Source organism: Saccoglossus kowalevskii, chromosome 13 (genome assembly GCF_978046115.1).
Source record: "Saccoglossus kowalevskii chromosome 13, keSacKowa6.1, whole genome shotgun sequence".
Classification (NCBI taxonomy): domain Eukaryota; kingdom Metazoa; phylum Hemichordata; class Enteropneusta; family Harrimaniidae; genus Saccoglossus; species Saccoglossus kowalevskii.
This window is the reverse complement of record NC_140653.1, coordinates 33,144,832-33,172,372: the sequence shown is the minus strand read 5'-3', so window position 1 is coordinate 33,172,372 and position 27,541 is coordinate 33,144,832. Positions and strand designations below refer to the sequence as shown.

Below are 27,541 nucleotides of genomic sequence, written 5' to 3'. Positions count from 1 at the left end.
GCTGCCACGTTGTGATTGTAATGATAATCATAATCTGAAGATAGGGAAAAGTGGAACCACAAGACAAGAAAAGCTGAATAAACTTCCTTTACAAATATATAGGATTACACTACAGTAATCGAGTGATTTACTGTCCTTAACACAGTGAGAATGAGGGCGCTGTTTCAATTGCGGACAACGATGCTTCGATTTTCATTTGTATAGTTATTGCTATAAGAGTAAGAGTAAGCATGACGGAAGCCGTGGTGACCAAATCACGTGACATTACAGTGCATTGCCCATCACACGGATTTACGTACGTTCCTGGCCCCACTGTCACAGCATTAGACTCAGACTGGATCGAAATCCTTAAATTTTCAAGTTGATTACATTGGTACATTGCTGTATCACAAGGATACACTCAAGTAGAATTAATTATTCACAATTATCATAAATTACAATATGATTGATGTAAATTAGTTGCAATCCGTTCAGGCCATCGAGGTATTCCTGTATATTTAGTAAATACTCATTTACGCACTCAACTATCACATGATTTCTGTACAAACTATTGCAACATACGAGTAGTTACATTGTTGCTACGGGCGACACTTCCACCATATGAACTTGAAGATGCATTTGCTTCTGTTTCGAATTCGTTCATTACTCAAGATGATGTACATACCTATATAGCCTGTGCGATTCATGATAATATACCTTTGTGAACTATTTTATTGGTACTTTTATTTTATTTTATATAAACGTTGTTATTTATTGTTTTCTTGAAGAAGATATTAGGAGAATAATAATAAAGTTATTAGGAAAATAATAATAAAGATCATATCGCACGGTCTGTAGCTGCCGTGAGAGGGCGCAACTCACGTTTATTGGGAGCTGAAAATCCTAAAAAAACGACCAGTACCATTTTAATTTTGTTTTTCGATTTTCCATCGCTATTACTGTGCAACCTACTACTGGTAGAATTAATAGGCAGTGTATTATATATTTATAGTAATGGCAATGAAAAAAAAAATAGTACTGATCGATTAATTTAGATTGTTAGACCTCAAGTGACTTAGGGTCTTTCTGTGTTGGGTTATTCTACGAGCGATGATACAGTGGTTCACCTGTCTAGTTTTTGGCGGGAAAAGGATACAAAACAGTGGGAATTGTTTTTGTTTTTCTGTAGTTTTCAGCTAGATTTGTCACGGATGATGTTGCTTGCTTCTATCAGATATATTTTTGATTATGTATATATATATTCATTTATTTATTTATTCAATCGCATTGTGAGAATCGGATATTGTTAACCTTTCAGACACCGAAATATACATGACATATTTTTCTCTTGACGTATTCAGAAATCCGATTTGGCTCTGTGCGCGCTTGTATGTGCACAACGATTGACGTCACATACTCTTTCCCATATATGGCCACTTGCGTTGGTTGTCATAGTCATATAACTCATTATATCGCTTGGTGGCGCTGTACAAAGGAAGTACTGAACGTTGAGATTTTTAGTGTGAAGGTCAACTGCGCCGTTGAAAAAATATGACGTAGGTTTTACTGATTATCTTTGACGGCTGCGACTGGTCGCCAGTCTGGATAATTTTGGTATTGAAAATGGTACTCAGGTAACAGTTAAGGCACGTAATTTACACGGCTTTCTAGCATTTTTTAGTTATAGGAAGAGAACGAATTTTGTTGTGATTGAATTATCATACATGCGCGTTATTTACTAGCTGGCAAATAATCCTGTCTTATGAAATCTCATGAAATATGCACATTTTATACCCCTATCCAAGTTTTACTTGAATGGAACTCCACCACCATGAACCATGAAGGTTTGGGTCAACTCTTTGATGAAACCAAATCATCGTAAACTCATCCAAATAGCACATGTCGGTTATTGAATAGACTGGAATTATCAGAAAATTATCTAGTTTTTAGATTGCTATTTATAGATTAATACTAGACATGCTGGGACTTAGGTCATGATCATTAAATTCAGAATTCTCCAATAATTAGCTAGTTTTTTGATCTATAATAATCCCATAATTACTACTTTCATAACGACAAATCTGACTCGTGTTATCAAATATTGAATACTGCATAAACCTTAATTGGGTTTGTATTATAGTTCGATAATTGTTCTATAATGAAAAAAATATGCATTATATTACATGTATACCAGGGATGATTCCGTGAAAATAAAATCCAGTGAGAATATACTTTTTTTTCCTATATTTCACATTAAACTCATCAAAAATCAGTAAAAATAAATTTCATACAAAACAACCAAAAAGCTTTTTTAGCGAAAATAAAGTATTTCACAGTATACAATGTATATTTCTGCATTTCAGCCAGCATTTATGTGCACAAAGGGCTTAAATGGCTAAACTTAGGTGGGTTATTGTTTATGGCAAGCCAAGTATTGCAATATTATTAAAAATGAATTTTTAAAATCCATTTTTTTTTCCCTAAATGCAATTTATGTTTGTAAATTCCTTATTTCATTTCATAAAATGCGATTTAAATTTATACAATCCATATTTCATTCCATAAAACGCAATTTATGTTTGTAAATTCTTTTTCACATTCCATATAATTATTATTTTATTTTCTAAAATTCGTATTTGATTTCATCAAATGTATTTCTGTTCGAAGAAGTCCTATTTAATTATTTATACCCCATTTTGTTTTGTACAATTTATATCTCACTCGGTAATGCATTTATATGTTCAAAAAAAGCTTGTTATTTTGTGTTATTCATTTTACTTCTGATACACCGAATTGTGCTTGGGATAAATATACGTTTCATTTCTGAACCAAAAATATTTCATTCGTAAAATGTATTTTACATGCATGATTCTGTTGTTTTTTTTTCGTTCGACAATTTTCTGTTTTGGTTCATAAACCATAACAAACTTACAGGGCCTACAATATATTGTATGCCTTGGCGGTGGCGGCGCTGTTCCGCAACTTTTGTTGATCAAACATGGTGGACTTTATAAACCTTGGTGCACAAGCCGAGAACTTTGAAGTTTGGCAAGATTTTTCTCCAGTATAGATCAGTTATGTGCCACCGTAACTTTAGTAATCAAGATGAAGCTTTCATACTGTGAGACTGCAGTCTTTGAAACAAAATTGAGGGAATCGAAAAACGCAATTTATGGCACAACAACAACGCAATGTAATGCAATATCACAACGAACGTTTCAAATGTTCGCTCAATCTTCCATGTTTATTTGGTGATTCAACCTAGGTTATTTATTAGAGGCGCCCGGGGAACCAAAATTTAGCGTGAATGGTTTTCCGAGCTGAAAAGGTCGTGGTAAAAAAAAAGAAAAGATTTTCCATTTTTTAGGTGATAGTTCATTGATTCAGCCCAGTGGTAATATACAATGTAGCTTATTTATTTGAGGTGCCCAGGAACCAAAATTAATAATAACCAAGAGGCAAGAGAATAATTAAGCCAAGGCATTTTCCATGTAAAAATCTGTAAACTATCTGGTTTTACACAATCAGGGAAGTTCAAATTACTAAACAAAGTACAGGATAACGAAGCTGAAATAACCAAGAACTAACACATACCAAACATTATATCTCAAAAGTTAATATTCGTGGTGTATTTTATGTCCAACCCGATCGAAAGTTGGAATTTGTTAGTGCTCTGAATATCCAAACATATTTTAGTATAAGGTAGTAATAGCTACATGTATAGCATCCATTTTAATGGTACACAGGACAACACTGTGGAGAAAGATTTGTGAGACTGGCAGTAATGTATCACCTTACAGTAACTTCAGTGATGATGTCCTTGATGGTATTATTCATCAGATATGCAGTGATCATCCACATTCTGGGGCAGTCATAATGATGGGTCATTTGCGGGCAAGGAATATAATAGTGCAACGCTACAGAGTCAGAAGTTCACTACACAGAATCGATCCTGCTAAATCAGCATTGCGTTTGGGCCTTATGGCCCAACGACGACTTTATTCTGTTCCGGGACCTAATGGTCTGTTTTCTATCAGAACCGAAGTCCACTTGCATCAGGAAATTGAGACCTCAAGGTTAATTTCTTAAGTCTCCCTCTGTGAAGTGGGAGGCAAATTACCCCCACTTTCATCATCCATACTCACTCTAATGTGAGAGGGACACGACACAGGACCAGACGCCATTTGTGAAATGGCGCTAAAAATGACTTGTTGCTTGTGTTCATACCAGACAGCGCCACTGCAGACGCAGTACAATTGTAGGCCTCTCTAAGTTTGTTACGATTTATGAACCAAAACAAAAAAATACAAAAACAGAATCTTGCATGTTAAATACATTTCACGAATGAAATATTTTTAGTTCAGAAATGAAACGTATATTTATTTCAAGCACAATTCGGTGTATCAGAAGTAAAATGAATGACACAAAATAACAAGCTCTTTTTAGCTCCGCTGTCGACTTTGTCGAGCAGAGCTTATCATATGAGTGATTGTCCGTCGACGTCCGTCGTTCGTGTCAATCTTTTACTTTTTCGACTTCTTCTTGAAAACTACAAGCCTGAATGCTTTGATACTTGGTGTATATGTATCTGGGGTAGACCTCTCTTAGATTTGTTCATTTCATGATGATATCTTCAATTCTCTAATTTTGGTGAATATTTTTTGTAATTTTTGGTAAAAAGTGATATTTTCGACTTCTTGTTAAAAACCGCAAGTCCAATTGCTTTGATATTAAATATATAGGTACTACATGTGGACCTCTCTTAGATTTGTTTATTTCATGATGATATCTTCAATTCTCTAATTTTGGTGAATATTTTTGTCATTTTTGGTAAAAAGTGATATTTTTGACTTCTTGTTAAAAACCAAAAGTCCAATTGCTTTGATATTACATATATAGGTACTACATGTGGACCTTTCTCAGATTTGTTCATATTGTGATGATATCCTCAATTCTCTAATTTTGGTGAATATTTTTGTCATTTTTGGTAAAAAGTGATATATTCACTACGTTCAATTACCCACCATAGACTCCGGTCAGTCAAAATGACTATTTTGAACTGTAGGCATTAATCAGCGATTCTGCCAGTGATGGAGAGATAAAATCTAGGTCAGTGGAAGCCCCATGACCTCGAGATTCTTTTACCCCTTACGTCACGAACCCACGTGACCGAGGCCATATGGCAGTGCCATAGGTAGCCATCCATCACTCTTCATTTTTCTCCGCCTCGACGGGGAATGATTCTGAGCGGCTCTGCCTGGCTCTGTTGCTTTTTCCTGTCCGGGTTTCTCGCGTGGGTCGTTGCCGCAGCCCTGGCATCCGACATTCTAGCTGGTAGGATAAGTCTTTCTTGTCTTTTACCCTCGTGTCGTTTTCCCCTTTGTGTGTTATGCTTTCTACAACAAAGAAATTAAAACCCGGCGCCACTACGTAATCACATGTTGATTTCATGGCGGCACCTTTTACAACTGTAATTCGTTTGCCCTCATGCATGTAGTCTTTTATTTTTAATGTATTTAGTGTACACAGCAATTGCAGGAATGGAACCCGCATACAAAGTGCTATCGTTGTTTCACGTGCGTTCAGGGTTCGGGTCTGCCCAGAGAATATTTGTAATCACTGGGGTTCGGAAGCCTGGGAGTCGTTCCAGCAGTATGTCAAGATAGCCGAGACTGACCACGGCGCTCGCTCGTGAAAAGGAATACCAAGAAAAAGGCCCGATAGTGGGGGTGCCGATATATTTCGGTCTCCCCCTGCTGATCGGAGGGCATCTACACAATCTGTTTTTTCAGGCAGTGGGTTACCCAACTTTACCGGCAACAGCGAGGCTGTGCCCCTGGAGGTCTTTCCTCCTATGGGTCCCGCGCTGAGTCCCGTTGTGGACCCATCCTCGCACGGCACCGGTTTTGCCGCTGAAATGAGGGCATTGGTCGAAGGACTGTCAGGGCAAATTGTGTCCCTGGCAGGCTGAGTAGATCACCTGCAGGCGGAGCAAGCTGTCTGCACTGCCGCCTCTCAGCCAGCAAGTAGGAAGAAACACAGAAAGCACCGTTCGCATTCTAAACACGTCTCTTCCGGGGAATCTCCCGTTCCCAGCCGTGGACCTCCCCGCTGATTCGGGGGAGGCCGAGGCTCAGGCTAGTGGCAACAGGTCTCCTCGGGAACCTCAGACACGTAACACCAACGGGGACGCTGGTAACCAAGACTCCGTTTTTGGGGCAGGGCGTTCGGGACAGGACATACATTGTGCCCCCCTGCTTTCAACCAGCCAGGGTTCACCACGCGGTACCGGACTGATTAATTTACCTTCAAGTCCGAGCTCCGCTGTGGGTTTCGACTTCCTTCTCGCTGACCCACAGGCGTTCCCAGAGGGAACCGACCCTGTCATGAGACGCACTCTCGAACATGCTCTCGCTCACATATTTAGGGTGAGAGGTGGCGTCGCGTCGGATACAGTGGGTACCTCGGGCGGTCCTTCAAAGTCCACATTGCGTAATGACTCGGTGAGCCGCGCCGTTGGCGTGATGCGGAATATTATCAGTCCAGGTGACGCTATGTATATTCCCCCACCCTTGATCCTAAAGCAGCCGCTTATGGTCGCTTCGACACTGATGGGATCACAGGCGCCGGGATCCAGATTGACCCCATCCGCACGTCTACCCTGGTCCAGCCGAGCGCTAAGCGTGGGGGACGGCACGCAGACGGTAATCTTTTGCATAACTCCTTCCGCTGGACTAAACGCTACCCCATCGAGGTAATCTCGGATTCGGAACCCAAAGAGTTATGACCCATCAATTTCCTTCAATTCGTGTGTGCCACACTGGAGCGCATTCTTGTGCGCGTCCAGGGCTCTGAGACCTCAGACGCAGAACGCACTCGCCTCGTAGACCAGGCGACACAGCTAATGGTAGGCCACCGCACGGGTATGTGCGATATGGGCCTGCGTTCGGCAAGAGATCAGGCTACAGCTTAGTAACCCCAGTAATCTCCCGGGAGGCTCACCTCACGGTAGAGGAGAACCCCCCCTCTTGCAACTGCCGAAACCATGGCCACAGATCCCTGTCGCACACAGATTGCGCCGGTGCTTTCCGGCAAGGAGGCAACGGGTAACCGATCCCTGGACGCTCCAGGTAGTCGTACGCGGTTACAGAATACCACTGACATCTCTCTACCCCTGTCAGTGTCCCCCCCGTCGGGGGCACTGCCAGGGTATCCCCACAAGGCGGATGCAATCAGACAGGAAGTAGACAGTTTGCTAAGAAAGGGCGCCATACACAGAATAGTTCAGCCGGCACTAAGTCTGGGCTTCTACTCAAATGTATTCGTAGTACCAAAATCTACAGGCGGCTGGCGTCCGGTTCTGGACCTAAGCAGACTAAACCAGTATGTGCTTCTCGATCGGTTCCGCATGGAGACACCATCCAGTGTCCTACTCTCCATCCATTGTCTCGACTGGCTAGCCTCTTTAGACTTATGCGACGCTTACCTGCACATACCGATGCACCCAGCGAGTTGCCCTCTCCTTCGACTCGCCCATCTGGGCCAAGTATTCGAATTTCGGGTGTTCCCCTTCGGGTTATCCACAGCGCCCTACGTGTTCACCTGAGTGATGAATCGGGTAGTACTGCTGCTCCACCAAATGTCGGTACACATCAATCCGTACCTAGACGACTGGTTGATACACAACCCAGACAAGGGGTTATTAGCCAGAATGTAAGGCTTACACAGAATTTACTTCACCAGTTGGGCTTCCTAGTAAATCACAAAAAATCCCATCTCGACCCGACAGTTGGTGTTTCTGGGCATGGAGTTCGACACCGAAGTAGGCCTGGTTCGCCCATCTCAAGCGTGTTGCTTAGCGCTAAGCAACCTAGCAGAACGCCTAGTCAGCATTCCTTCAGTGTCTCTCCAAGAACTAATGCGGCTCATCGGAATGATGACCTCCGTTCAAAGGGTAGTTCCGCAGGCCGCACTATGCAGCCACCCGGTCCAACGCTCGTTATTGGAACACCGAGCTCACCTACGGGAACTAAACAGGCGAGTATCGATCCCGGACCAAGTAAAGGAAACCCTGTACTGGTGGTCGTCACTGACCAACCTCAGACAGGGGGTCCCCTTGGACCCACTCGTCACAACTATGACTCTGGTAACAGACCTCTCCCTCCAAGGGTGGAGAGCGCATCTATTGGACAAACAAGCCCATGGAATATGGCCCTCGCAGTGGGTACGGGACCACCATATCAACTGGCTCGAGCTGAAAGCAGTGCACCTGGCACTTTCACGCTTTCGACCTGAAGTTTGAGTCCTGCTCCGCACAGACAACACAGCGGTGGTCTCCTACATCAACAAGGAGGGGGGACGGTTCCCCATCGTTGTCAGTCCTAGCAGAGCAAATTCTCCTTTGGTGCCTGGAATACAATGTGGAGCTAACCGCACACCACCTTCCAGGGGTGAGAAACGGTCTGGCAGACGCCCTTTCGAGGTGCCTCAGTCTTCAGAACACAGAGTGGCAGATCCCCCAGTGGGTTGCCTCCAGGCTGTTTCTGCTGTGGGACGGTCCAAAGATAGACCTGTTCGCCACACCCCGGAACGCCAAGCTCCCGACATACGTAACACTCCTGCCGACACCAGGAGCCTGGGCCGTGGACGCCTTATCGATCCCCTGGTTCCACATGGATGCGTACGCCTTTCCTCCTTTCCCGCTAATTCACCAGGTACTGGAGAAACTTCGACAGGAGCCCACCTGCATACTAACTCTGGTGGTGCCCAATTGGCCGACCAAGGCCTGGTTTCCGCTCCTGCTGGAAATGATAGTCGAAACACTGGTAGTACTGCCGGACATACCGGACTTGTTGTCCCAACCGGACGACACACTACCAACATACATACATACATACATACATACATACAGACATACAGACATACAGACATACAGACATACAGACATACAGACAGGGTAACTGCAAAGACTCCCTTTTGTGCTTCGCACACGGGAGTCAAAAACCTAAGTTAAGACCCAAGAAGGGTGGTGTCTCACCTTGCCTGTGCTGTCCCCGAAGCAAGAAGCCAATGCTGCTGTGGTGACAGGGTTCGGTGCGCCTGAGAAAGCTAGACCCAAGCCGAATGATAAGCTTGAAATAGGACCAAAACAGTTCGCATGAGGGAGTAGGTCGAAAGAAGCGAAACCTGGGAGCTTCCAGGAAGTGCTAGTGGAACAGACAATCTGCCCGCAAGAATGCCGAGACTGACTTATCTCCTATGCGCATGGGCCCCTGCGGTCGTTCGGGCTGGGTCAGTAACCAAAGCCTGTCCCGCTATGACGGGGCCTAACCTGAAGAGACCCTGCTCAATAGATTGGGTGTCTCTTAGGTAGTAGTTGATGAAGATGTTCTGCATTCTCTAGAAGCCTGCCTTCAGGATGTGTTCGAGGGGGGCGCCTGACGCCGGCGCTAGTGAGTTAGCAATCGCACGAACCTCATGCGCTCGTACTTGGTGTCTCTGCAAGGACTGTGTTGAAGATAGCGTATTATAGACCTCCAGGACAGTTGCAGTAATCCATCTGAAGATGGAAGTCGGGGAAGCCGGTTTATCCTGTTTGCCAGGGCCGTAACACAAAAACATGTGTCCGGTTCCTCGTCTGGATAACCTGGTACGGTTCTCGTAGCAACTCAGCGCTCAGACCGGGCAGAGAAGCAATTCCTCCTGATCCTCCAGACAGACAATATTTGACAGCCGGGGGATTATCTAATTATCTAATTTTGATGAATATTTATGTCATTTTGGTAAAAAGTGATATTTTTGACTTTTTGTTGAAAACAGCAAGTCCGATTGCTATACATACTATACATATTGTTCATTTTCTAATGATATCTTCAGTTCTTTAATTGAAATGTGCCTTGCTAACAGCGGAGCTATCTCAGCCGAGAGGCTGCTTGTTGAACATATAAATGCGTTTACCAAATGAAATATTAATTGTACAAAAACAAAATGGCGTCCGAATAGGAATTCTTCGAACAGAAATTTGATGAAATCAAATACGAATTTTAGAAAACGAAATAATATTTTATGAAAATTTTATGTAAAATAGAATTTACAAACATAAATTGCGTTTTATGGAATGAAATATGGATTTTACAAATGTAAATCACGTTTTATGAAATGAAATAAGGAATTTACAAACATAAATGTAAATCGCATTTTATGGTATAAAATATAGATTTAAAAAAACAAATTTATTTTTAATAATATTGCAACACTTGGCTTGCCATAGTTGTTAGACAAGGTACAAAAAGCAGGGGGTTCAGTATAAACTACTTCAGGTGCTTCCCTGTGATGATTATTGGCAACTAATTAAATAGGTTCAACTTCTAGAAAGTAAATAAGAGAACATGTTCATTTTGTTTATGGTTGAACCATGTAGCTAGGGGTTATGATTGAACTGTATTTTATGTCCCACCCCTCTTGATACCTCCTTTCCACCTTCCCTACTTTTTAATGTAATGACTCATCTCTTAAATCAGATGTTCTATTTCCTTTAGCCTTCCCATAAGTCCTGATAACCACAACTCGCATCAAAGGGACTGTGCTTAACTACAAGTATGGGTGAATGTCTGAAACTTGATCAACCCAAGAGAAAATTGTCAGGTATCAAAGATGAAGAAAAAACTAGTAGTTTGGAAAACAAAACTGCAAAAGGTAAACAAATTTATTTACGTTATTCAGCATCACCAGTAGATGAATAATAATAACTTTATTATACTACTATGCCATAAGAGAGTCCAAGTGATGCACAGTGCATAACTCTGGTGTCAACGTGACTAGGGGGCAAGTGTCCAGGGTTGAACTGGATAGCGGTTGAGGTGACTATAAATCAAGAATTCTATTTGCTTATGGTCTTTATCATTGGGATTGTGCATTGCAGAATGCAAATGCTTGTAATACATTCAATTGTTATTCTATTTTCTATTTTTGTGTTTTGTAGTATTGTACCCAGTTGATCTTTTACTAACTGACAGAGATAATGACAGTAATGGGAGACGGAATGAATATTATGATTCTATATGTTCAGTTGACAAGGATGATGTAGAGACTAGGCAGTGTCAATACTGTAATACTCAGGTACATATTATGAATCCATTTGTTAACATGACAAATTATTAGGCATTATCAAAACTGATAAATTTTATTGTTAGATGATGTTTACTACGGTATACGTTATGTTTCATTCTTTAGATCCAATTATCGTCTTATAATGTTTTACGTAGTTTAATCTTCACTGATGTATTTGGTGAAGACTCACATGGTACACTGCTCTTAAAATGTTGGAATTGTAAAGAAATAAAGAACAGAAGTGAGTTCAAATATTTGATCAGTCTGTAATTCCGACAATGAATAATTCTTAATGATAGGGTAAATATTTTACAATACCTTGGGTGGTCAGTGTGTGATTTTCTCAGTCCCCTGAAAACTTAATTTACCTGTAGAATGACAAAGTAGTATTTGTTGTCATAACTACCGGTACAATAGATTGATACAATATCAATACTAAGTGGGAGGGTTGTCACCTGAACATGCGTGAGAATTGAGTCCCAATAACAACGCAAGCTAAACCGCAAAGGCTCATGGGTAGATGCTTGTTTGTAAACACGCTATGGCCATTTGATGCATGTGCAGGTGACGACTCCCCCGCTTTAATCGTGTCATTCTAAAATTGTACATGAATTATTAAATTGCATCTTCTTTTTAGTCCCCGTTCAGACGTGTGTCCGTGTGTACGTGTGTGCGTCCGGACCTGTATCTTAGAAATGCCTGGACCAATCACAATCAAACTTCACACATACATGATATTATACAATGTACATATGCACGTCAATTTGTTTCACGATCTGATTCAAGATGGCAACCATTTTTGTGCTAAAAATCATCAAAATCAAGCATTTCTCGGCTGTTTACAGATGGATTTTGTTCAAACTTGGTATATACATTAGACATATATATATCTTTATTTCGTACTGTGGCCATTGGCCTTATGTACAGATACAAATAAATACATAATAAATTAGATTGGAATGGTCGCAGAAACAAGTAAAGAAAAACAAATATAAAATCATAATACATAACATTTGCATAATTAAGTGTTCTCTTCAAGCATAAGCTGACGTACTTGAAAACTATAAAATATAAATTTACCAAGGTTTAATTGTATATATGGGGTTTGATTCTGAAATAATGAAATAAACTTTATCTCTGTAGGTGGGGAGAAGTAATACTGTGCAATAAACTTCAACCTTAGGGAGCTATATTTGGGACAAACTAATGTAAAGTGGTATTCGTCCTCAATTACATTACAGCCAAAAGGACACAACCTCTGGTTACGTGGAGTACCACTGGCCCTACCCTTTTCAATTTGTAGTACATGGGACGAGATCCTTAATCTACATAAAGCATTTCTGTATATTGCATAAGACTGACCAATATTTGTAAGATATTTCTCACATGTTAATTCATGTTTCACCTTACAATAAGTTACTAGTTTGAGATTTCTATTAATTTCAGAGCTCCAATCTTGTCTGGAAATATCAAAGCACCTCTGTTTAAATAGTTCCAGGAATGCAATAGAGTTACTTACATATTGGTCAATCCAAATATGTCCAAAACCATATTTATAGAGAAGATTTTTAACTGTCAAAGCCCAGCAAATAGCACCTGCTCCTGCCATATTAAGTTGAAATTTATACGATTCTTTTAAAATATGTGGAGAAACATCACGTATTAGTTTTAACCAAAAACGAATAATTTCAACATTTACATACACTCTAAGATAATGCCGTCCAACATTAGACATTATAGGACCTTGATGCACATCATTTTGTTTTACGATCTGATTGAAGATGGCCGAATGGCGGCCATTTTTGTGCTAAAAATCAAGCATTTCTCGGCTGTTTACAGATGGATTTTGTTCAAACTTGGTATATACATTAGACATTATAGGACCTTGTTAGAACATTTTTCTGATGAGAATTCAATAAAGTTTGGTGCATGAATATTAGGACAATTCCCTGGGCTGTTTTGGATTCAAATCTGTATATATTAATTGTGTATAAAAATACTCATATTTATGTTTCAGCTATTGCTATATACCTCAATGGACAGTGGTGGGAAACAGAAGACATCTTGAAATCAGCAACACACAGGAAAGATGGTTGGTCTAAGGTAACTCTTATTATAGCTGGTAACTTACATGCAGTTCATGCCCATTGTTGATCTATTACACCAGGTAAATAGTGTCTTGGCAAATTTACTAACAATATGTTAAACATTTACTTAAAAAGACAAATTTATCTCTAAACGAACCCCCCTCCCCCCCACCTGAATATTGTACCTAGCCCCCTGGTGAGTCTGATAACAATTAACATCAGTAAAAATGTATTATACATGTATACCAAGACTTAATAGACAGCTATTCTTGAATAATATTCAAACACAAGCTTTAATTTATTAAAAGTATACAATGCATTAGGAAAAGAACTAAAATAATAAAATAAAAGGAAGAGTGTTTCTAAAATGTTAGTACACAGCTATTTGCACAGGAAAGTGTAATGACAAACTAGATGTTTGCTTTTAAGAATTGTCTTATGGAAGGCACTTTTTTGAAGTAGTGATATTCTGTGAAAATGTTCCAAATGATTGTTAAATTGAGGTAGTAAGAGGGGACAAGTACTACCGTAAAATCTGTATTAGAAGCCGCATCCCTAATAGAAGTCGCATCCATACTATTTGAATAATTGAGAACTAAAAATTCATCATTTCTCATATGTGTAGATGCTCTAATAGAAGCCGCATCCCCTCTGTTGCATTGTACCATTTTAATAGAAGCCGCGGCTTCTAATACAGATTTTACAGTAATAGTAGTTTAATTGTAATTAGGAATTTCCCTGCCAGTTACTAAAGCATGCATCTATGGCAATGTATGTAATATTTACTTGTGGGATTAAGTTAGCGATATTGATGTGAACTTCTTAAGAATATTTTTTTTTTTAATTTGATGTTTTTGATTTACCGATAATCACTGTTTCTTAACAAGAGAATAATCTTTTAAAGTGGGCTTTATAATTCATGTGTGCTTCATAGTTATGGAAATGTAGTCAAATTTCATAGACTCAATTTCATGAATGTATCTCAGTAATTTAATTTTTAGCTCATTTTGGTATGAATGAATAGTGTACTTTGTACATCATTAGCTTGGAAAGGTGTTGAAAAATGATCTTTCTTTAGTCATGACTGCCAGAAATAGTTACTATAAAAGTTCAATAAAACGTTTCTGTGTATTTGGCTGTGGATAAACAGATAATTAATTACCAAATGTATACGATTTTGATCAGACTCCATTAATATACATGTATCCGATCTGCAAGGACTTTTATAGTAGGAACAAAAACTAATTTCACCAAAGAGGCTACTAACATGAAACAGATGGCATATCAATTAATAATTTAATTCAAGTCTCTATGTTGAACAGTTTTACAGTGAATTGATTGGCCATTGTGACAGTGTATTTATGGGATATACATGCCTTAGAGTACAGTTCTCTCTACATGCCTTAGAGTACAGTTCTCTCTACATGCCTTAGAGTACAGTTCTCTCTACATGCCTTAGAGTACAGTTCTCTCTACATGCCTTAGAGTACAGTTCTCTCTACATGCCTTAGAGTACAGTTCTCTCTACATGCCTTAGAGTACAGTTCTCTATACATGCCTTAGAGTACAGTTCTCTCTACATGCCTTAGAGTACAGTTCTCTCTACATGCCTTAGAGTACAGTTCTCTCTACATGCCTTAGAGTACAGTTCTCTCTACATGCCTTAGAGTACAGTTCTCTCTACATGCCTTAGAGTACAGTTCTCTCTACATGCCTTAGAGTACAGTTCTCTCTACATGCCTTAGAGTACAGTTCTCTATACATGCCTTAGAGTACAGTTCTCTCTACATGCCTTAGAGTACAGTTCTCTCTACATGCCTTAGAGTACAGTTCTCTCTACATGCCTTAGAGTACAGTTCTCTCTACATGCCTTAGAGTACAGTTCTCTCTACATGCCTTAGAGTACAGTTCTCTCTACATGCCTTAGAGTACAGTTCTCTCTACATGCCTTAGAGTACAGTTCTCTCTACATGCCTTAGAGTACAGTTCTCTCTACATGCCTTAGAGTACAGTTCTCTCTACATGCCTTAGAGTACAGTTCTCTCTACATGCCTTAGAGTACAGTTCTCTCTACATGCCTTAGAGTACAGTTCTCTCTACATGCCTTAGAGTACAGTTCTCTCTACATGCCTTAGAGTACAGTTCTCTCTACATGCCTTAGAGTACAGTTCTCTCTACATGCCTTAGAGTACAGTTCTCTCTACATGCCTTAGAGTACAGTTCTCTCTACATGCCTTAGAGTACAGTTCTCTCTACATGCCTTAGAGTACAGTTCTCTCTACATGCCTTAGAGTACAGTTCTCTCTACATGCCTTAGAGTACAGTTCTCTCTACATGCCTTAGAGTACAGTTCTCTCTACATGCCTTAGAGTACAGTTCTCTCTACATGCCTTAGAGTACAGTTCTCTCTACATGCCTTAGAGTACAGTTCTCTCTACATGCCTTAGAGTACAGTTCTCTCTACATGCCTTAGAGTACAGTTCTCTCTACATGCCTTAGAGTACAGTTCTCTCTACATGCCTTAGAGTACAGTTCTCTCTACATGCCTTGGAGTACAGTTCTCTCTACATGCCTTGGAGTACAGTTCTCTCTACATGCCTTAGAGTACAGTTCTCTCTACATGCCTTAGAGTACAGTTCTCTCTACATGCCTTAGAGTACAGTTCTCTCTACATGCCTTAGAGTACAGTTCTCTCTACATGCCTTAGAGTACAGTTCTCTCTACATGCCTTAGAGTACAGTTCTCTCTACATGCCTTAGAGTACAGTTCTCTCTACATGCCTTGGAGTACAGTTCTCTCTACATGCCTTGGAGTACAGTTCTCTCTACATGCCTTAGAGTACAGTTCTCTCTACATGCCTTGGAGTACAGTTCTCTCTACATGCCTTAGAGTACAGTTCTCTCTACATGCCTTAGAGTACAGTTCTCTCTACATGCCTTGGAGTACAGTTCTCTCTACATGCCTTAGAGTACAGTTCTCTATACATGCCTTAGAGTACAGTTCTCTCTACATGCCTTAGAGTACAGTTCTCTATACATGCTACAGTCAGCTCATAGACTAAATTTTTTCGAACAGTGTATTGGTTGTTTTGTTCTGCACTTTACACTTGTTGCCATAGTAACTGTCACACAGGAATACTTGAATTCTGCAAACTTAGGCAGTGTTTTCTACCTATCCATGATTTTTTATCATTATGTTTACTGTGTTGTAAATTAACAATATAAATATTAATACTATTAACTATCCCTGCACAATGTTCTAAGTAATAACAACATAGAGAGCGCTATTTCCAAAAACTAGGCTAATTTTTTGACCATCACATAACATCACTAATTAATGTGCTTAATTTGATCATGCCATGGCATTCTATACAGTATGCCGTACAGTTTTAGCCATGACATTCTATACAGTATGCCGTACAGTTTTAGCCATGGCATTCTATACAGTATGTCGTACAGTTTTAGCCATGGCATTCTATACAGTATGCCGTACAGTTTTAGCCATGGCATATAATACAGTATGTCGTACAGTTTTAGCCATGGCATTCTATACAGTATGCCGTACAGTTTTAGCCATGGCATTCTATACAGTATGCCGTACAGTTTTAGCCATGGCATTCTATACAGTATGCCATACAGTTTTAGCCATGGCATTCTATACAGTATGCCGTACAGTTTTAGCCATGGCATTCTATACAGTATGCCGTACAGTTTTAGCCATGGCATTCTATACAGTATGCCGTACAGTTTTAGCCATGGCATTCTATACAGTATGCCGTACAGTTTTAGCCATGGCATTCTATACAGTATGCCGTACAGTTTTAGCCATGGCATTCTATACAGTATGTCGTACAGTTTTAGCCATGGCATTCTATACAGTATGCCGTACAGTTTTAGCCATGGCATTCTATACAGTATGCCGTACAGTTTTAGCCATGGCATTCTATACAGTATGCCGTACAGTTTTAGCCATGGCATTCTATACAGTATGCCGTACAGTTTTAGCCATGGCATTCTATACAGTATGCCGTACAGTTTTAGCCATGGCATTCTATACAGTATGCCGTACAGTTTTAGCCATGCCATTCTATACAGTATGCCGTACAGTTTTAGCCATGGCATTCTATACAGTATGCCGTACAGTTTTAGCCATGGCATTCTATACAGTATGCCGTACAGTTTTAGCCATGGCATTCTATACAGTATGCCGTACAGTTTTAGCCATGGCATTCTATACAGTATGCCGTACAGTTTTAGCCATGGCATTCTATACAGTATGCCGTACAGTTTTAGCCATGGCATTCTATACAGTATGTCGTACAGTTTTAGCCATGGCATTCTATACAGTATGCCGTACAGTTTTAGCCATGGCATTCTATACAGTATGCCGTACAGTTTTAGCCATGGCATTCTATACAGTATGCCGTACAGTTTTAGCCATGGCATTCTATACAGTATGCCGTACAGTTTTAGCCATGGCATTCTATACAGTATGTCGTACAGTTTTAGCCATGGCATTCTATACAGTATGTCATACAGTTTTAGCCATGGCATTCTATACAGTATGCCGTACAGTTTTAGCCATGGCATTCTATACAGTATGTCGTACAGTTTTAGCCATGGCATTCTATACAGTATGTCATACAGTTTTAGCCATGGCATTCTATACAGTATGCCGTACAGTTTTAGCCATGGCATTCTATACAGTATGCCGTACAGTTTTAGCCATGGCATTCTATACAGTATGCCGTACAGTTTTAGCCATGGCATTCTATACAGTATGTCGTACAGTTTTAGCCATGGCATTCTATACAGTATGTCGTACAGTTTTAGCCATGGCATTCTATACAGTATGTCGTACAGTTTTAGCCATGGCATTCTATACAGTATGTCGTACAGTTTTAGCCATGGCATTCTATACAGTATGCCGTACAGTTTTAGCCATGGCATTCTATACAGTATGTCGTACAGTTTTAGCCATGGCATTCTATACAGTATGTCGTACAGTTTTAGCCATGGCATTCTATACAGTATGCCGTACAGTTTTAGCCATGGCATTCTATACAGTATGGCGTACAGTTTTAGCCATGGCATTCTATACAGTATGTCATACAGTTTTAGCCATGGCATTCTATACAGTATGCCGTACAGTTTTAGCCATGCCATTCTATACAGTATGCCGTACAGTTTTAGCCATGGCATTCTATACAGTATGCCGTACAGTTTTAGCCATGGCATTCTATACAGTATGCCGTACAGTTTTAGCCATGGCATTCTATACAGTATGCCGTACAGTTTTAGCCATGGCATTCTATACAGTATGCCGTACAGTTTTAGCCATGGCATTCTATACAGTATGCCGTACAGTTTTAGCCATGGCATTCTATACAGTATGCCGTACAGTTTTAGCCATGGCATTCTATACAGTATGCCGTACAGTTTTAGCCATGGCATTCTATACAGTATGCCGTACAGTTTTAGCCATGGCATTCTATACAGTATGCCGTACAGTTTTAGCCATGGCATTCTATACAGTATGCCGTACAGTTTTAGCCATGGCATTCTATACAGTATGCCGTACAGTTTTAGCCATGGCATTCTATACAGTATGCCGTACAGTTTTAGCCATGGCATTCTATACAGTATGCCGTACAGTTTTAGCCATGGCTAATGTAATATTGTTTTTCTTGGCTAATTTCAAACCTACTTTAGCCTCTTCTCAAATTTAGAGATGAAAAATCACAAAATCTATTTTTTGTAGAACATTGAAACATGCTACTGTAACATTTTCTATTTCACGTTAGCAGTATGTTTTCTTGATGTTTAATTTACATTTCTGTGGATGATAACATATTTTTAGAATTATGACCATTTTCGCAGTATAATTAATGATTTAAAATTACTCTTATAGCCATTGGTGGCAACAGTGACATAATTTATTGTAGTTAAATCTGAATTAAAGTTGTATTTGGCAACTCGCACAGAGTTAGTCAAAACCAAGGACATGGTATACTTAATTTAAAGTCAAGATCAAGGTTTTATTCTGCCTTAAATGATTCAGTACAAAAAGCACTGATTTGATTTAATTTTTTGTTTTATGTCAGGTGACAAACTTTGGAGAGAGAATAGCCCTCTTTGTATTAAATTGTATCATATTTAATTCTTGGGAAATAGAAAAAGGTGATATCCCGTACTCGTATCATACTATGGATGAGAATGCACGGTTATTGTGGTACAATAATACAGCCATTGGATTTTATACTTACAATAAAAAAGGTAAAGTATTTATCAAGTCATTGTTTTTATGCATGACCCATAAAGGTCACACATCCTGGTACTTGTGCATGACCCATAAAGGTCACACATCCTGGTACTTGTGCATGACCCATAAAGGTCACACGTCCTGGTACTTGTGCATGACCCATAAAGGTCACACGTCCTGTTACTTGTGCATGACCCATAAAGGTCACACATCCTGGTACTTGTGCATGACCCATAAAGGTCACACATCCTGGTACTTGTGCATGACCCATAAAGGTCACACATCCTGGTACTTGTGCATGACCCATAAAGGTCACACATCCTGGTACTTGTGCATGACCCATAAAGGTCACACATCCTGGTACTTGTGCATGACCCATAAAGGTCACACATCCTGGTACTTATGCTTGACCCATAAAGGTCGCACATTCTGGTATTTTTGTCAAGTTGAAAGTGTTTTTCTTTTAGTGTAAATTTTTGGAGATAAGTAGTACCGTATTTATCCACCCACCCTCAATTTTGATACACCAAAGAAACTGAGGTCATGTGTGGGCATACACCTGGAGGTCTTTCTCCACACTTGTAATAAAAAACAATAATAAAAACCTATTTTGTTGGTTGTATTAACGATTCAAACAAATCTTACAGGGAGCCACGAGGCAAGTGTCACACTTGTCCGGCTTTAGCATCATCGACCATAACCAATGTTGCAATATTGTAGCAACCTGTACCTGAGAGAGTGTTTGAAATCACATTGTTTTGGCTTTATAAAATATTTGGTAGCAGCTTGCGAATCAATATCTGGAGTCAGCATTTTGCAATGTCACACCGAAGACTGCCAACTTTTTTACCATCTTTCATCACAGCTATTACATTTCTGTCATAAAAATTATTCTGTTGTTGAAGAAAAACAAATCGTCCTATTTCAAGCCCACCGCAATATCCATATAGTGAGACATTCCAGCCTCCGGATCTTGCTGAATGTTTTACTTTTGTTTCGACTTCTTCTTAAAAACTACAAGCCTGAATGCTTTGATACTTGGTGTATATGTACCAGGGGTAGACCTCTTATAGATTTGTTCATTTCATGATGATGTCTTCAATTCTCTAATTTTTGTGTATATTTTTGTCATTTTTGGTAAAAAGTGATATTTTTGACTTTTTGTTAAAAAACGCAAGTCCGATTGCTTTTATATTACTTATATAGGTACTACATGTGGACCTCTTTCAGATTTGTTAATTTCATGGTGATATCTTCAATTATTTAATTTTGATGATTATTTTTGTCTTTTTAAAGTGATATTTTTGAATTCTTGTTGAAAACAGCAAGTCCCATTGCATTGATACTATACATATTGTTCATTTTCTAATGATATCTTCTGTTCTTTAATTGAAATATGCATTGCTAACAGCGGAGCTATCTCAGCCGACAGGCTGCTTGTTCTGATTAGACATTGAATTAAAAGTGCCAAGCTGACAGACAGCGAAATCCATGGATTAAATATGCTAAGTCTAAATTGTGTGTGACGACATCGACAAACTTCAGATGGCAATGAACGTTCAGAGATCTGAAATAAACTATGAACTTTCGTAATTTTTACTGTGTATATTATTATTGATCTTGTATGACTGTTGATCTGGTATTGGTCAAAACTGGGAATAATTTTACGTGGTTTAACTGTGACATTTTAGTTCATTTTGAGTTTTTCGCTTATTTGGGTATGTTTGTCAGCGGAGAAATCCTAATTCAAATGATTCCTCACTGTACATTTTTGTTATTTTTGGTTTATTTGTCACATTATAATCAATAAATTATTTTTGTTTTACTTCTAGTGTTGCATATTGTTCATTTATTTTCGTTGCATGTTTTCATTTGCCATTCATTCCCTGCCGCAGTTCAATCTGCATGTTGTCAATTTTTGCGAATTTTCAATTTTTTGTTATACAGGGGCTGTCTGGGCCTACGCCCACCCCTATTTTTTGGCATTTTCCATGTTCAGGACCCTGAACTCTTCAGATTGTCGCCATATAAACAAAGTGCTATTTGCATAGAAACAGGCGATCTGTGCAAGTGACAACGGCCAATACAATAGTTCATGTGTGAGGTCAATTATAGCCCTGTCTTCATACACCTAATGTTCAGTATATATAATTTGTTTATGCAGGATCATCAGTATTTGACTATGGTCCTCCCACTTATGAAATAGCGGTAATAGACACCATATTTATACGCAAGCAATATCGGCTTAAAGGATTTGGTACATCTGTGTTGGTGGATTTCCTGAGAATGAATCCTAAAGAAAACATTGGATTGAGTCACCCTGTGTCAAATGCTATGATGACAGGTAAGTCAATATATATTGTCACTTTGTGTCAAATGCTATGACAGGTAAGTCAATACATATTGTGTCACTTTGTGTCAAATGCTATGACAGGTAAGTCAATACATATTGAGTCACTTTGTGTCAAATGCTATGACAGGTAAGTCAATATATATTGTGTCACTTTGTGTCAAATGCTATGATGACAGGTAAGTCAATATATATTGAGTCACTTTGTGTCAAATGCTATGACAGGTAAGTCAATATATATTGTCACTTTGTGTCAAATGCTATGATGACAGGTAAGTCAATACATATTGAGTCACTTTGTGTCAAATGCTATGATGACAGGTAAGTCAATACATATTGAGTCACTTTGTGTCAAATGCTATGACAGGTATGTCAATACATATTGTCACTTTGTGTCAAATGCTATGATGACAGGTAAGTCAATACATATTGAGTCACTTTGTGTCAAATGCTATGACAGGTAAGTCAATATATATTGTCACTTTGTGTCAAATGCTATGACAGGTAAGTCAATATATATTGAGTCACTTTGTGTCAAATGCTATGACAGGTAAGTCAATATATATTGTCACTTTGTGTCAAATGCTATGATGACAGGTAAGTCAATACATATTGAGTCACTTTGTGTCAAATGCTATGACAGGTAAGTCAATATATATTGTCACTTTGTGTCAAATGCTATGACAGGTAAGTCAATATATATTGAGTCACTTTGTGTCAAATGCTATGACAGGTAAGTCAATATATATTGTCACTTTGTGTCAAATGCTATGATGACAGGTAAGTCAATACATATTGAGTCACTTTGTGTCAAATGCTATGACAGGTAAGTCAATATATATTGTCACTTTGTGTCAAATGCTATGACAGGTAAGTCAATATATATTGAGTCACTTTGTGTCAAATGCTATGACAGGTAAGTCAATATATATTGTCACTTTGTGTCAAATGCTATGATGACAGGTAAGTCAATACATATTGAGTCACTTTGTGTCAAATGCTATGACAGGTAAGTCAATATATATTGTCACTTTGTGTCAAATGCTATGACAGGTAAGTCAATATATATTGAGTCACTTTGTGTCAAATGCTATGACAGGTAAGTCAATATATATTGTCACTTTGTGTCAAATGCTATGACAGGTAAGTCAATATATATTGTCACTTTGTGTCAAATGCTATGACAGGTAAGTCAATATATATTGAGTCACTTTGTGTCAAATGCTATGACAGGTAAGTCAATATATATTGAGTCAAATGCTATGATGACCGGTAATTCAATACATATTGAGTCACTTTGTGTCAAATGATATGACAGGTAAGTCAATACATATTGAGTCACTGTGTCAAATGCTATGATGACAGGTAAGTCAATATATATTGAGTCACTGTGTCAAATGCTATGACAGGTAAGTCAATACATATTGTGTCACTGTCAAATGCTATGACAGGTACATGTAAGTCAATACATATTGAGTCACTTTGTGTCAAATGCTATGACAGGTAAGTCAATACATATTGAGTCACTTTTTGTCAAATGCTATGATGACAGGTAAGTCAATATATATTGTGTCACTTTGTGTCAAATGCTATGACAGGTAAGTCAATACATATTGTGTCACTTTGTGTCAAATGCTATGACAGGTAAGTCAATACATATTGAGTCACTTTGTGTCAAATGCTATGATGACAGGTAAGTCAATACATATTGAGTCACTTTGTGTCAAATGCTATGACATGTAAGTCAATATATATTGAGTCACTTTGTGTCAAATGCTATGACAGGTAAGTCAATATATATTGAGTCACTTTGTGTCAAATGCTATGACAGGTAAGTCAATATATATTGTCACTTTGTGTCAAATGCTATGATGACAGGTAAGTCAATACATATTGAGTCACTTTGTGTCAAATGCTATGACAGGTATGTCAATACATATTGAGTCACTTTGTGTCAAATAATATGACAGGTATGTCAATACATATTGAGTCACTTTGTGTCAAATAATATGACAGGTAAGTCAATACATATTGAGTCACTGTGTCAAATGCTATGATGACAGGTAAGTCAATATATATTGAGTCACTGTGTCAAATGCTATGACAGGTAAGTCAATACATATTGTGTCACTGTCAAATGCTATGACAGGTACATGTAAGTCAATACATATTGAGTCACTTTGTGTCAAATGATATGACAGGTAAGTCAATACATATTGAGTCACTTTGTGTCAAATGATATGACAGGTAAGTCAATACATATTGAGTCACTTTGTGTCAAATGATATGACAGGTAAGTCAATACATATTGAGTCACTTTGTGTCAAATGATATGACAGGTAAGTCAGTACATATTGAGTCACTTTGTGTCAAATGCTATGATGACAGGTAAGTCAATACATATTGAGTCACTTTGTGTCAAATCCTATGATGACAGGTAAGTCAATACATATTGTGTCACTATTGTTACATTGTATCCCCTGGCATATTGCAAGATGGGATATAGCGTACGTCCATACAAAGTCATATCAGGAATACTATAAAGGTATTCAACCTGTGCTTTATTGAAGTCATTCAATATAAAACTGTTGACATACTGAAGCCAAACAGTCTATGCACCACCATTCCTTGAACTTTAATCAAACAAATTCAGTTTATAAATTACATTGTGACTGAAAGCTGCAGTGAGAATGTGTTACCTTGAGTGTCTTTGGTAAACCCTATTAAGATTTGTACTTTCAATATCTAAACTTGTATTTTTGACTATATCTTCAATACAGTGTGTCACAAGTACCTTTATGAACACCCCAATATTCGAGACCGGGTATGGCGATGTATCCCTCCAGCTGGAGAAAAGTACCGTAGTAATATGTGGTTGGAACTGGTACGTAGACAGAAAGAAGTGTTGAACAAAAAGACTGAAGTCACAACAACCATTAATACAAAAGAGAAAGTTGCATCAGATACAGTGAATAAGCAGAACTATTAAAATGGTTATTTACTTAACTCTAAATAACCTACATGTCCAGGTGCTACCAGTGTTTTTTTATTGCTGTATTTTTTCTGAAAATTTGACAGGTGAAGATTTCATAAGTTTGGTTTTCAAACATGTATTTACAAGTTTTAAAATTCTTTTTTTTAGCATTGGAATTATTAATTTGTATCGACTGGCATCCAGTCTTCTTTTTAGCTCCATTGTCGAGCGGAGATTATCATATGAGTGATTGTCTGAATAAGCTGAATTGTTTTCATTGACATTGTCATTTACCAGTACTTGTCACATTATGTACACTGTAAAATACTTCATTTTTGCTTGGAATGAATTTCGTTACTTTCGCTGAAGGAATGATTCAGTGAAAATTAAATCCTGAGAACAATACATTTTTTCCTACATTTTACATTCAACTCAGCAAAAATAAATTCTATACATAACACCCAGCTAAAATAAATTATTTTACAGTAACTTACCCAAAAAATATCTAGGTGCTGCCAGCGTTTTTTATTCTGAAAATTTGACAAGTTTGTTATCCTGACTGGTTAAACATTGTTGGAATTTACAGAAAACTGCTGAGATTGAGGGTCTTTAAACTGACTGGGTATCTACTGGGTCTTTCAAATAACTGCTGAGATAGAGGGTCTTTAAACTGACTGGGTATCTACTTGGTCTTTCAAATAACTGCTGAGATAGAGGGTCTTTAAACTGACTGGGTATCTGCTGGGTCTTTCAAATAACTGCTGAGATAGAGGGTCTTTAAACTGACTGGGTATCTACTGGGTCTTTCAAATAACTGCTGAGATAGAGGGTCTTTAAACTGACTGGGTATCTACTTGGTCTTTCAAATAACTGCTGAGATGGAGGGTCTTTAAACTGACTGGGTATCTACTTGGTCTTTCAAATAACTGCTGAGATAGAGGGTCTTTAAACTGACTGGGTATCTACTTGGTCTTTCAAATAACTACTGAGATAGAGGGTCTTTAAACTGACTGGGTATCTACTTGGTCTTTCAAATAACTGCTGAGATTGAGGGTCTTTAAACTGACTGGGTATCTACTGGGTCTTTCAAATAACTGCTGAGATAGAGGGTCTTTAAACTGACTGGGTATCTACTTGGTCTTTCAAATAACTGCTGAGATAGAGGGTCTTTAAACTGACTGGGTATCTGCTGGGTCTTTCAAATAACTGCTGAGATAGAGGGTCTTTAAACTGACTGGGTATCTACTTGGTCTTTCAAATAACTGCTGAGATCTGTTATTGATTTCTAACTTTACTGTTAATCAGTTTTGCAACATTGTAGATAAACCATTGTTTTACTTGATGCAGTTTATTCAGACATATATCCAGTACACCAGTAAATCCATCCACTGACCATCTTTGTAGTGAATGCACTACATAGTGTTTTTTTTTTTAAATGAGTCATTTTGGAGATTTGCTTAGCATCCATGTCTCTGTACAGAAGATCACAATTTGTGTTGCCCAAACCAAAATATTACCATTACATGGTCTCCCTTATTAAGTTTAAACATTAACTGTCAGAACATCTTAGAGTTATAGCTACTGGGGTGCATCATGTTCAATCTATGTATGAAATTTGAACAAAATCCATCGATACATGACCAAGATTAGGTTCTGTAATGGCAGAAATGTTGATTTTGATGAATTTTTAACATTGAACATACAATGTATGACATGCATAAATGGCCAATAAATTCTGATGTTTGTACTAATGCAATCTGTCTATACACAACTAAGGTCTGGTTCTGAAATGGCAGAAATGCTAATTTTTAGCTCCGTCGTCGTCTGTGTCAATGTTTTACTTATTCGACTTCTTGAAAACTACAAGCCTGAATGCTTTGATATTTGGTGTATATGTACCTTGGGTAGACCTCAGATTTGTTCATTTCATGATCATATCTTCAATTCTCTAATTTTGGTGAATATTTTTGTCATTTTTGGTAAAAAGTGATATTTTCGACTTCTTGTTAAAAACCACAAATCCAATTGCTTTGATATTACATATATAGGTACTACATGTGGATCTCTCTCAGATATCTTTAATTCTCTAATTTTGGTGAATATTTTTGGTAAAAAGTGATATTTTCTACTTGTTAAAAACCACAATCATTTATGGTGAAAAATGATATTTTTGAATTCTTGTTGAAAACAGCAAGTCCCATTGCATTGATACTATACATATTGTTCATTTTCTAATGATATCTTCTGTTTTTTAATTGAAATGTGCATTGCTAACAGCGGAGCTATCTCAGCCGAGAGGCTGCTTGTTTAGGATTAAAATGGCCATTATTCTGCTCAAGGTGATTCATCTTGAATTGACAAGTATCTTTATCTCAGTTCATCTATAGTATATATAATGATGTAAACATATGTTCATCAAGAATCCTAATCCATGGAAATTGTGTCTTGTGCAACCAAGAATGCATATCTAGACGAAATGTGTCTCATCTCTGTACATCAACACTATTGTACACAAATTTAACTTCAAATAATTAATATTCACCAAGTCTTTTGTAACTGTTTACAATTTTGTGGTTTATATAGTTGAAGAATTGAGACATTTTCACTAGCATTTCTATTTTATGTTTTCCTGATATTTATTTATGGCAGGTGAAAGTCTAAAATAAAGGCAAGTTAAACATGACAGTTCTGTACAGTTTTTAGTAACTCTGATCTATAAACAAATGTAGATTATTCAGTACAATAGTTTTCTATCGCTTTTTTTTTTTTTATGGTGAATGA

At 38.3% G+C, this 27,541-nt stretch overlaps 1 protein-coding gene across 2 annotated transcripts; it reads left to right on the top strand.

The window, feature by feature from the left end:
• Positions 1–1,456: 1,456 nt before the first annotated feature.
• On the top strand, positions 1,457–27,503 carry LOC102802374 (protein FAM169B-like). Of its 2 annotated transcripts, none has more exons than XM_085507232.1 (8): positions 1,457–1,613; positions 10,518–10,674; positions 10,961–11,097; positions 11,212–11,329; positions 13,106–13,191; positions 19,279–19,450; positions 21,601–21,780; positions 24,567–27,503. In XM_085507232.1, exons 2-8 carry the CDS (start codon positions 10,578–10,580, stop codon positions 24,773–24,775), a joined length of 999 nt encoding a protein of 332 aa, XP_085363358.1. In that variant the 5' UTR covers positions 1,457–1,613; positions 10,518–10,577; the 3' UTR covers positions 24,776–27,503. The 2 variants fall into 2 exon arrangements, with proteins under 2 accessions (XP_085363358.1, XP_085363357.1); XM_085507231.1 differs by having other exon boundaries at positions 1,457–1,625.
• The last annotated feature ends 38 nt before the right edge of the window (positions 27,504–27,541 follow it).

Coding starts and splice junctions, on each gene's coding strand:
- LOC102802374 (XM_085507232.1), top strand. CDS start 10,578: ATGGGTGAATGTCTGAAACTTGATCAACCCAAGAGAAAATTGTCAGGT. Junction 11,098..11,211: donor GTCAATACTGTAATACTCAG/GTACATATTATG, acceptor TTCATTCTTTAG/ATCCAATTATCGTCTTATAA. Junction 11,330..13,105: donor TAAAGAAATAAAGAACAGAA/GTGAGTTCAAAT, acceptor TTTATGTTTCAG/CTATTGCTATATACCTCAAT.